Source organism: Rhopalosiphum maidis, chromosome 2, assembly GCF_003676215.2.
Source record: "Rhopalosiphum maidis isolate BTI-1 chromosome 2, ASM367621v3, whole genome shotgun sequence".
Classification (NCBI taxonomy): Eukaryota; Metazoa; Arthropoda; class Insecta; order Hemiptera; family Aphididae; genus Rhopalosiphum; species Rhopalosiphum maidis.
The window spans coordinates 65,221,556-65,235,267 of NC_040878.1; the positions used below are offsets into that span (position 1 = coordinate 65,221,556).

Genomic DNA, 13,712 nt, shown 5'->3' on the forward strand with positions numbered 1-13,712 from the left:
AGAAATATTTTGAATGTTATAAAAAGTATAAATACTAGACAATTAAAAAAAAATTATATTTATAATTTATTTTATTCAAACATTAAAAAATCTTTTTTCTTATATTTTGACTAATTTGCTTGAATGCAATTCAGTCTATTTTGAATTTAGGACCTGCAAGTGTCAAATTTACTTAAAATATTCGGTTGTCGTTTAAAATAATACACGGGTATTGCGGCGCATACATTCACTGATAATGTTAAGATTAAATATAAAGATTTGAACATTTCACAAAATGTGTATTTCAAAACCAAATGATTGGACTTGGGTAGTTAAGTACCCTTAAAATGTTGAATATTAATTTTAATGTACGTAGTGGTTATCTAAACGAAACATTTATGATCCCTGAATTCATGATCATACTGTATATGAAATAATTTTTATTTATAAAAATCGTTTTATGTTTTTTTGACAAGATGACTATTACTCATTAGAAACTAAAGTTACTGCGTAGGTGCATAATAGACATTTATATACTAATTGAGGCTAATTAGTAGCCTTCCTAATTTATAATGATATATTGTCTTGTACCTATATATAGCAAATACAATGTTATATATATATGTATAGCCGTATAGACGTTATGCGTAGGTACATGTACATTGTACATAATAATATATACTTCTCAGCCTATTCAGTCATTCAAAATGTTGGTTAATATATAAAATATAATTCTTGTTGACCGTTTCCATTAAAAACTTAAATAAATAAAATAATATATTATTTTTCAGTAATATACGAGTACATAAACATAAAAATAAGTTTATAAAATTAATAATTATGGATCATCAAATAAACTTAATTGTGAAAAATTAAATTAGTTTTTATTTTCTAGATATACCTTTCCATTGTTATACCATTGATTATGGAATACTGAATGGCCTATATTATTCTCGCTACGAAATCATAAATTCCCACCAATATCATTCAGCAATCAAATCCTCAGCCAATGAAATAAAAGTCTCGGATTAACTTTTTCAAACAATAACTTGTATTGAACAAAAATCAGTTAATTGAAAAATTTGACTCCTGTAAGGCCTTTTTTAAGATCCAGACTGTCTTTATAACATATAATATACAACTCAATAATTCGTCCAACTTAATTAAATTAAACATATCTTTAAGACTATTCCAAACCATCTTATAAAAAAACCTTACGAGCATTTCAGTTGGGTGGTAATGCTGATTGTATCACAATCCTATTGTACTCGTTAAAGCTAATTTTCGGTTTTATTTAATGTATGTCATAATATAATGTTATTACATCGCTTTTGTAAAATAAATTATATGATTAAATAAGAAAAAAGTATATTGTTTCATTATACATGTCTACATTTATATTCAAATCACAGAACAAATTCTGTCATATTATATAATTTAGAAATCCAAGAATCCTAGTTTCAGCATGGAAATTTACAGTTACTTATAAAGTTATAACTGAAGAATGATGGAAATTGAATTTATTTATATAGGAGAACCCAAGAACGGGAATTTTATATTGATAACAATGATAACAATTAATAAAAGTAAAAAAATTTAAATAGTTTTCAAAAGCGCCAGGAAAAACCCTAAAAAAAGGAATGGAAATAATCAGGAAATTTTTAGTTTTTTACGCATTTCCAGCTTTTGACAAAATTAATTTTTTTATTTTGTTGTAACTCAAAAACGAACCATTGTAAATACTTGACATTTTTACTAAATGTTTATATTAGCGTTATCTATTTACGATTGAATTTTCAAAATATTATTTTTAAGTTATTTATAGACAATTTAAATTTTCGATTTTTCTAAGTTTTTTTTTTTAACTGCCGATAAACAAAATTTGGCGTTTCAAAAATATTTCAAATTTAATACAAGGTTTATTATAAGCTGTACTTATCGTAATAAAAAATCGTTAGTCACAATTTTTGTTTATAAGCATTTAAAGTTCAAATGTTTACGAAATACGTCAAAATCGCGAAAATTTGCAAAGAATTTTGAAGTTGAAAATTCATAAAATATTTGATATTTATGCCTAAGGTTATAAAACCTAATACAAGGTTCTAGTTCTCCATAAATTTTCCTTCAAATAATTGTAAAAAACTCCAACGTCAATAAAGAAAAAAGTTATGGGCGTATGAAATTTAAATTTTTACAAAATAGTGTAAAATATAACTATATATTATCTTAAAACGATTTAAGACATTTGTTGTAATTCAAAAAGTATAAGTCTTAGAAACTTGAAACTTTCACCAGTAGTTGAGAATTTGAGATTGACATTTTCTTTACACAATTTTTATATCAAAATATTTATACTAGTATTTTTATACTAATTTTTGTGCTAGTTATAGGCATTTGGTAAATCCGATTTTTTTAACCTTGGCACCTTGCCATATGGAAGTATGTAAAATCCGTCCTGAATCCTACTTGAAAAATAAATTACTTGTATAAAAAAAAAATTTATTATAATTTAAATATATAGGTAATATGTTATATCTTAAACCAGTGGTTCTTAACTTTTTTTGAATGACGGAACACTTTTATAAGGTTTTCGCGGAACACAGCCATAAAAATGTAAAATACAACAGTAATTTCTAATTATATACATTTTTAATTTTTTAATATTTTTTTTACTGATTTAAAATTTCGGCGGAGCATTTAGATATACCAAGTCAACGGAATACCGGTTAAGAACCAGTAGAACCATAGACGTGCGCACGGGGGGTTCCGGGTGTGCCTGGGTACCCCCGACATATAATTGGAGCCCTAAAATTTAAGTCTTATAGCATATAATACATAGGCCCATATTTTAACTATTGTTACTAGAATAAAAGTAGCATTTTTTTCTAAAATATGTCGTCAAAAAAAATTATATTTCGGGATAAAAAAAAATGATACAACTTAAAATATTTTAAATTTGCATGATAAAACTTATTATGGTTATAACAGCTAGATGTTATTGACTACAAAAGTAAAAATAATAAATAAATATTGAAATTATCTTGAAAATAGATTTTAGATCCAACTATCTAATGAAATATTGTATTACTTGGTACTAGTAATACCACTGATTAATATGTGATATAATGTACCTAATATTTATTCGTGCATTATAATTTAATAAAATATGTACATGTCTTGTTAAGAGAGGGCCCGAAAAAATTGTAGGCACTCCCCGAAATTTAGGTCTGCGGACGCCTATAAGTAGAACCACTGTCTTAAACTTACAAATCATCTCCGTTCAAAATCGTTTTTCGTATACAATGATATAAAATATATCATGAGCATTTTCAAATATTTATATTTTTCATACACATTACTCACTAGTCACTTAAAAATTAAAATATCATAAAAAAATAACGAGAGAACAGATAATGTTCTTACCAAAAAGTTTGATAATAAGTAAATTTACTCTAATACATAACATATTAAAACTAAAAGCACACTATTAAAACTGGTGAACAAAAATTTACTATATCGTACATTCGTACGTGTGTAAGACGGCGGTAGACAACACATGCGGGCGCGACGTGCCAAAGTCTTCAAGAAATGATTTGATCGAAATGACTTTTTCGAATAGCGAATAATTCAATAATTTTTTGTTAAAATGTAGTTTAGCGTAAATAAACTAATAATAATAATTATAATAAACGCTAAATACATCGCACATCGTGTATACCATTTCAAGAAATCTATTTTGTTATAGCGTATACATAACCTGTTGTAGTTGTCGTTATATTTAAATATTAACGTAGCTTAATCATTATAATTTTATTATAAATTTACAATACAATATTTATGCATGAACCTTACACGTTCACGTAACAGTATCGGATATACTATTTAGGAATTACGTAGTTCATTTTATAATTTTCTCTAATAAAAACCCCCTCAATTTACGCTTATGATTTTTTTTATGCTTGTAAAGTTAAAATTTTTACAAAATTGTAGGTAGGTATATATTCACAATTCAATTAATTCTCTAACAATTACTAAGTATAATATATATTATAGACAATTTATTTACATTCCCACGAGGCAAAATAAAAAACACGACCATTATATAATTAGGTATTTGAATTGAAAAATTATAAAAGTAATTGAATGTCAATTTATTTAACAATACAAGTATACAACTTACAACTATAAAATATAATAATATTATCTATAATGTCTTATTCAATATAAATGTATAATATTGCAAAGTCAGATGATATTTAGAATAACGAAGTAAAACATTAGGTATATATATTGGTAAAGCCGGTAAAGGTATATATTGTATGAATATTGCGCAAACTTCAATTATAATATGTTTGATGGTACTAATTATAATGAATAATGATCATTATATTTTCTCATATCCTTCATGAACAATAGAACACTTAGAATAAAATGTTAAAAATGCAGCAAGTATCTGAAATCAAAAATCCGTACACATTAATACTATTATATTTATTTGTTTTCGTGTCATAACGCAATTTCATATAAGTATGTGTAGAGCCTAATGTTATGAATTTATGATATAATATATTAATATATATAACTTGAACAAATGTATAGAAATTATTTGAATGATATAATGTGACCACTGACAGCACTAACCTACAACGATATTACAATAATGGATAGTTCTAATATTTTTGTATCGTATAAATATATAATAGTATAATAATACAAAATAATATTACATTGTTTTTAACATACCTGTAACATAGCGAATCCTATTGCAAACCAAAATATTAATCGGTTATTATGCTGAAGATTGGTCTTGAACTTATCAAAACAGCCGATTGTGTACGAATTGATGTATGTGCAAGATTCATCGATTTGGATGGCGTAACAACAAGACGCAGGCAGTTTACCGCTGCGAGTAACAAGTTCCCAATCTTTCTGTCCGTTAATTCCACAACATTCGGTCTAAAAATGGGAATCATCATACTCTATAATATTCTACAGTTATAAACTTATAGTATGATTAGTATGGACTACTAACTAAATTAAGTAGAAAATAATACCATCAAACTACCTTATTTTGTATAGTGTAGTAATTATTAATTAGGTACACGTTTTTAATGAATATATGCATAGTTTCAATTACTTTAAGTTCTTCAAGTGTATAAAGGTAGTACAAGTCTTCTTGATATTTTATTTATCAATTCATAGACATTCGTATATTTTTTTAGTTTCTTAACACATTAAAATTCAGGGTTTGATGATGTTAAAAAATTTAAAAATATTGTACAATTTTCAATTTATTATATTTTTAAATGTTTTAGGAGTAGATTCGTTATTTTTTTTCATACAAACATACAATTTTTATAAATCATCAAGATAAAATAAAATTCACATCGATTATCGATATTAATTTAAACCAAAATAATTTTATAAACATACAATGACACAGTGTGTAAATGTTAATTGGAAACACTTAATATCGCGCGAATTTTGTAGTTTTTTATTGAATTTTCGTAAATTTTGGACTCAAAAAGTTGGTTAAACTATCAACATTTATTAAAAAATAATAAGTGGTTAAAATATGTAGTTTTCATTTAAGAAAAAAAGTTGTACTGCGCATGATGCACATGTCTAATTAAGATTAAGAATGTCATAGATCATAAAAATCTATAATTTTATGTCATCTATAAGCATCAACTAAAAATCAGAAGTCAAATTGCAAGGCTCTACTCAGAGATATTGAGTGTTCCCAGTTAGCGTCATGACTCACGGATATAGATACTATATAGTATCTATATCCGTGGTTAACGTTTACACATTTTATGTATTTATTAATAATCTATTTTTTACATTGTAATAAGATGTTTGGGATGAAATGAGTAATGTGACACACTAGTATGTAGCATTATTACTGTTTAATATTTATGCATACATGTACAAGAATATATTATGTTTTATGAATTTTTAAAGCATAGAAACATTCTATATTCTTATTATTTTAAATGCATAAAAACGTGTTTATTTGTTAACAAATAACAGTTATTATCATTGTTATATCGTTAAGCTTACGTCAGATTGTAGTACATTCCAGGACTGTCTAGAAGCTTCATGTCCGGTTTTATTGTATGCGCTGATAGTGTATTTCATTTGTTTCAATGCGTATTGTTCCATGTCATTACGCATACGATATACAACACCACCCAACACGAATTCTCCAATTAAGATGATTGCGAGCAGCAAAGATAACTATAATATATAGTAATGCAGTTTAAACGTGATATACACGTAAATATTATTAATACATTTATATACCTACTTATATAAATTAATACATATTGTGTAATTACTAAATTTGTATAGATATATACATTATACACTTATAAAAACAAAGGCTATAAAGTGCGTCGTAATCTAGTTGTTTTTTATCGCACATATTTTATATTTACTCACTTGTTATTAAATAACTGTAGATATTAAAGCTAAAAAGCACTTTGCCACCCCATGTAATTTTTTTCACACTTTTAGACTAGGTTACAATATTTTGTACATGAAAAAAAAAAGAAGAAAATCACTAACTTCAAAACACTACAACTTTTAAACTTTTGTTCGATCGACAAATTCTGATTGTTCTGAAATAACCAACGTATAAAAGTTTCAAAAAACAAAAAAATTGAAAAATTTGCATGATGTGGTAAAGTGCATTTGTTCTAAAATGTTAATATAATAATATGCTATGGAATAAATTATAGGAACGATATCGAACACCTAATGAAATCTAGAAATTCAACTTGAAAAAAAAGGAAATTAGGTAACCACTCTGCTGTACAGTAGGTGGTTAGGTGGTAGGTGTATCTATACCGTCGAATGTACCTTGTCGTTGAGGTGTAAGTCACAATAATGTACCTATGTGTTAAATTTGAATTCAATGATAAATGAAAAACTCATTTGAAATACAATTCTGAGCGAAGATGGTCTGACTACGGTCAGGTATTAGTTAATTACTGAGCATGTTTTAAGGTAAATGTATAATTTAAATTGTGATTAAAATAATTTATTTTACTATTAATAATACGTGGTATGTTGAATTAATTCTTTCCGGAACAGTGGCGTGCTCACGGGGGGATCAGGGTGTCATATCCCCACTTTAAAAAAAGCTGAGCACGCCGACGCCACTGTTCTGGAAACATTGCTGTTCGATATAAAATTTGTTATCTAACGTAGTTGATAATATTCGATACTGCCCAGGGCCGGATAATAAAAGGCATGCGTCAATTTTAACATAAATTAAAAGCTCAAAATTTGGGACGTTCTAAAATGCGTTTTCACATTTTCACATGATTTAAAATAAGATGCTATATATTATGTATCGGTAGCTGTGCTTAATATAATGGCGCCAAACTCATATGTCATGTGAAACGATCGCTTCACTTCTAAAATGGGTAGGTCGTAGGTGCCAGGTTGGTATAGGTGAGTTCTATGGGTTAATGGGTGAACAAAGTTAAATAATTATTTAACCTAACCTTAAGGTGAGATATATATATATATATATATATATATATATATTATAATTGATGCTTAATATCGTGAAACACAGAAGTTAGAAATCCACACCTGTATGTATTTTTATATCAAATTAGGTGGATGAGATATGTACATGAAGTTGTCCGATCGATTTCAAAATACCAAAATAGCAAATAATTGCAAATCTTTTTTTATATTTTTTATAAATTTTTAAACTTTTTTAGCCAGCCTTCCACTCCCACTTTGTGATAAAGATTTCTTGTAATTGAAAAAAAAATAAATGTAAACAATGTATAAACAAGTAATTAAGTATTAAAAGTATTTTTTCACGTAATATATAAAAATAAAATAATATGATTTTGCAAGCATGGCATCGTTTTAGAAATTGTTGATTGTTCATAAATTAAAAAAATATATCTTCCACTAATAAGTTTATGGATATTGTCAATTATAACTATAGAGAAAATAGTAAATTTACTTATAAGTTATATGTAATTTACGGTAATATTCATATCTATGTTTGTATGTTTTACTTTTTTATGTAATTTCAATTTTTAAGCAAGTTATGAGTATAAAATAAATAAATAGATTGCAATTAAAGATTTAATTATTTACGTAAGTTGAAAAATTTATAAAAAATATAAAAAAAGATTTGCAATTAATTTGTAATTTTTTGGTGATATTTTGAAATCGATCGGACAAAGTGTGAGGGGCCAACTTCATGTACACGGATGAGACAAAAATAATAATCAGTATCTATGAGATATTATAAATAATAAAATGGAATTATTTTGGAAAATGAAGAGCAGCTATCGTTGAAGCTCAATATTTCACTATAGTTGACAAACAGAAATCTTGCATAACACATTTTTCGGAAAAAAATTGACGCAGCGGTTGGAGGGCGAGGTGTTTACCCACCACCGACTCTCCGAAATATCAGGAACAAAAAATAATTACTTGACCTACAAATGTATGGTATGATATTTATGAACATTTTTTCAAAATTTGAACTTTTATAGTGGTAATAATTTCTCCCATTCCTAGACTTTTTTTGTATAGATAAAGAAAAACTGTCATTCAAAAAAGTAAGACTTAAAAAAATATAATGATAAAAAATATTTAAAAATATAATTTTTTAATAAAAACGTTGTTTTTTTAACAACTTGAAACTATGTAAAAAATATTTTCAAAAACATGAATACTTTTTGAAATAATGATTGTTTTATTGTAAAAGAATCACCCTGTATAGCTTTATTTATATAAATCACCATTAGAAGATATCTACTAAGATATACGTAATATTATTAATTGTTTTACTTAGTTGTTTTTGACAATAATCAAAAAGTTTATAAATAAGGTACTAGTGAATTTCTCTTATATTTTATTTTAAATTATATTTTCATATTGAATATATGAATTATAACTTACAAGGGATAGGTATAGACGTATAGTACGAAAAACATAATATTAGCTTTCAAACCTTTTCCTTCTCCTCTATAAAATCTTAGTTGAAAACAAATATTTGGACTGAAAAGTTAGAAAATATAGTGCGTTTGACATGTACTCGGTGTCTTACGAGTACAATAGACAAGCGTTCGTTGGTCGTCATGTTATACTTCAAATTACTTTTAGAGAACATAAATGTAGAAAAATAATAAAAACTGCATAGTGAATTTTCATAACAAAAAATGGAAAGATTAGTTTCATAATTTACATCATTACATCTATCATAATTCACAATGTATAGAAAGACATTTTATTATAAATAAATAATAGTAATAAATAAAATGATAATAATATTTTTCTGCCTTCATAGTTTGTATTCTAAGAATCTAAGATCCCCTCTTCAATCACAAATTAAAATTTTTCATGCTTACTCTTGTACAAAACTTTACTGCAACCTATCTGGTCCTACGGTATTGTAATTTGGAGTTCAGCCAAATCAGCAAACAACAAAACCATTCAAGCATTCTAAGCTATCTGATTACAAATGATTTGGACCTTTACCTTGGTAATTAACAATATTAAACTGCACAATGATTTAAAAAATCCTATCATAAGACAAAAAGCTGTCAAATACGCACTATTCACAATTCACACCTTCACTCTAAAACGGAACATCATGCCAATCAGGGACTGGAACCGTACCGAAAATAACCGGAACTTCACCGAAACCCTAATTTAAATTAATTTAAAAACCTGAACTTTACCGGAACCGTTACTTTTTTTATAAAGGTTTTTTACGATTAATTTCGGCTTTTAATGGAGTAAATAGTATACTATAGATATAGTATGTGGTAATAATAAATAAAAAGTTGGTGATATTTTAAAATTTGAAATACCGATATTGATACAATAAGTGGTAATTAGTAAATAATACTTATATTACATAACAATTAAAGTATAAACTAGGTTTAAAAATTAAAAAAAAAACAAAAAGGGCTATTTAAAACAGGATTATGTTTGATTTACATAACATTAATAGTGTTTAGTAATTGTTTTACTTATTTAGTCTTTTTCTTTGACCTAAACAATTAGTAGGATATCTGGTTGAAAATTGGTATTGACCTGTCATAATTCATGTCATTTGACACTACTATTTTATAATATTTTTTAAAAAATCGACGCAACCAAATTTTTTTTGACAGAAGTATAAAACCAAAATAGGAAACGTCTTTTTCATTTTTTAGGAACCAAAATAAACCTAAACCCAAATTTAAAAATCGAAAAGGAACCGAAACCAAAATACTAGTGTTTTTAAAAACCGAAAATAAACCAAAACCGAAATTTTAGTTTTTTTGAATCTAACCGAAACCGGAACCGTAAAAATCATTAAGGTTCCAGTCCCTGATGCCAATAGCCTTATCGTTTAGCTTCACTAATTTACCTATAGTTGCAAATTATCAAAATCAATCGTTTGTGTAGTTATTTAAGAGTACATATGTATTTTAGAAGGTAATAAAATTACCTCTTTATTCTTAATGCAACGCCTAGACCGGCTAGACCAGCGGTTTCCAAACTTTTACGACCACGGCACTCTTGAAAAATAATTTGTTTCGCGGAACCCCTTTTTTTAAGTTATTTAAAATAATGATTTTTAATAATACAAATAATCCAAGTATAATATAAAATAATTTTCTCAATAATCACAACATCCGCGGAACACATTTTGGGAAACGCTAGCTGGCCTAAACAATCGGCTACTACGATTAAAAATTTCGATGTCTAAAAAAGATTTAATTTAATTTTTGGCTACTCACGAATTAGGTACGTTTCGAAAAAAAAATTGATAAGTGAGTACAGGAATGGCGTCCAGCTTTATTTAAACGACTACATGAATTGCGTTCAGTTTTTAAAATTTTTAAGTAAATTTGATTCAATATTTGTGAATGGAACTTTTAAAAGTTGCCCAAAATTTTTTACAATCCATGGCTTAAAAGAATAATTTTATAACACTGGCATTTTTTTTACTTCTTAGTAAAAATATAGTTATTTATACTAAATCATTTACACATTTCAAATTCAAACCCGAATTTCTAAAAAATAATATCAATTTTTCATTTAAAATCGGTTGGTTTGAGTCAAGAACACTAAAAAAAGGTTAGATTTTCCATTCAAGTTTTAACAAGTTTTTTAATTTATATTTTCAACTTTATTACACTCCTATAAAATTTAAACATACACATTTTCATTTTGCTTACTTCTTATTGCATAACAACGACAAAAATCAATATTTTTAACTTACCGATTGTCATAATGTTCTATTGACAGTCCTAAGTCTGTATAAAATGGAGAGAAAATAATGTTTTTACATTGGGACACAGTTCATGTAGTTGTTAAATATGGTTGGGAGTCTTAGGACGCAATTCGTGTGCTGTGTAATTTTTAACGATTATGTAAGCTACAGCGCAAGTAAATACCACAGTTAATCGACATTTGATGTTTTTGGGTGTACCGAGCGTACATGCAACAGAAATGACTAGTAATATGAAACCGACAGCCGTTAGTATTTGAGGCACTGTGGTCAGTGTCGAATCAATGAACTCAGACCATTTGTATAACTTTTTGTCCATGAAGTACGCGATCCACAAAATACCAACACCTGATATCTACGATCCGAACACATGAAACAAATAATATGAATATGGTATTATTATTTATTATATTATATAATCATTCTAAAAAATACTTAACATATAATATTATTATGTCACAAATACTGCAGAAATACGTATTAATGCAATATAATATAAAATCACTGCTAAAATGTTCAAAGTTAACACGATATAAATATAATAGGTACTCACGAAACAAAATAGATTGAATAAGTGTACCACGAACTTGTTCAAAAACGTGCTTAAAGACATTTTTGATTTCTAAACAGCAGACTGAGGGCAATAATATAATATATGTATGTATAAATGTTTAATGTATTGTATAGGTACTAAAAAATTAAAAAGGTAATAACAATACTATTGCAATTTATGCATCAACACATTGTAATAGAAGAATCAGAAGAAACGGAGACAACACTAAATTGTTTAGTACTGACCACATCGAAATACAATAGCTAAGTGGCCGAACATTAATAATAAATTACACAATATAAAAGTAGTGATTTAGAAAAATTAAAGTTCAGGGTTCAAGTTATAAATAAACAGCTATAAAAATTAAAAACCAGTCTATTTAATTGATAAATCCTGGAATTAAGAGAGGTAAACATAAATATGACCTTGGACCTCTCGTTTTCAAATACAAACTAAATAATTGTATATTATTATGTAATAAACTATAAGTCATAACTAATATGTGTATTGTGTAGTACTGTAGTGTGTTTATGTACAGGTGGCATAACTTAAATTGGGGCTCCAATGGCCAATGTCAATTTTAATGAAAAGGCTTTAACAAATTAGCTCAGTGATTTTTTTGAATTTTGGAAGTAATCAGAATAAAAAAAAAAAAATTGAATATACAATTTATGCAATAAAATATTTTAAAAATAATTGATTATAAAATCACTATATCACTATACTTGTTATTAATTTTAGTCTATTTTTAAGAGTTAAAAATAAATAAATAATATATAAAAATGAAAAGGACATACTCTTTTTTTGTCAAATTTGATAACTTGCTCTTGTAGTTCTGTGCATAGCATTTATGGATGTTTATGATTATTAGAAAGAGATCAAGGAAAAATGAATAATGGTATAACTATTAAAGTATTATTGTCTAATATCTTATTAGTAAATAAAAACAATTATGTGGTACATAAAATTGTATTATTGTATGATCACTTTACAAGTATATATACACTTACTTAATTAACATTAGAATCACAATAAAATATTTAAAATCTATACATAATTACAGTTTTTGTTTTATGTGTATTATAACCATATACAATCTTCTAACAGCGTTTTTGGTTGAAAATCTTATCACTGGCACGTAAAATAAAATAACAAATTAAATCTATGAAACACCAATTGCATTCTAAAATATAGAAATTAATTGAAAAAGCAAATAATCAATTATGATTATAAAAATAACCCATTTATAAATTCATGTGGCTGGATGAAATATTAAGATAACCGATAAAAAGTTTTCTTTCACAAATTCTCAAATAAACCATTAAGTACTATATATAACATAATGATAAATCATCATAACATAATATGTATATTGAAAAATCACATAATAGAAATAAGTTTTATACTCAGTATTATAATACAATACAATGCTCCCTAAGCTTGACAATAAAACATAAAAATATATAATATGTACATATATTTGCAACTATTACTAGAATGAGATTAAAATCGAATATTGATTATCGTGCAAAACGATTCATCAATATAGACAAATTAATATGTAAATCTGCTTTATAAAATAATATACTAAATAGAATACTTAATTGTATTATTGTAGATAGAAAGACACAGGTTTTTATTCATTTATCAGTATTATTTGTATATACAATTAGTTTTAAGTTAATGCAGCAAAATTACTAATAAGTGTCTATACTTTACAAAACACAATGCACGAAGCATTTAATTTATTAACTTAATAATAATGATAAAATTATTATCATTGTTTTTAACTGGTAACTTAAATAATGGGGTTTATTTCTTTTTTCAAATTTATTATAATTAAAATTATTTCCATGTAAAAATTATATATTCACAGATATATTATATTAAACAATAATAGGAACAAAAGCA

At 26.0% G+C, this 13,712-nt stretch overlaps 1 protein-coding gene across 1 annotated transcript; it reads right to left on the reverse strand.

Annotated features, from left to right (window-relative positions):
* Window positions 1-4,210: 4,210 nt before the first annotated feature.
* Window positions 4,211-11,861, reverse strand: LOC113554331 (tetraspanin-9-like). Its single transcript, XM_026958127.1, has 5 exons — window positions 11,802-11,861; window positions 11,415-11,603; window positions 6,043-6,219; window positions 4,723-4,935; window positions 4,211-4,432 (listed from the first exon to the last, which is right to left on the reverse strand). Exons 1-5 carry the CDS (start codon window positions 11,859-11,861, stop codon window positions 4,364-4,366), a joined length of 708 nt encoding a protein of 235 aa, XP_026813928.1. The 3' UTR covers window positions 4,211-4,363.
* Between the last annotated feature and the right edge of the window lie 1,851 nt (window positions 11,862-13,712).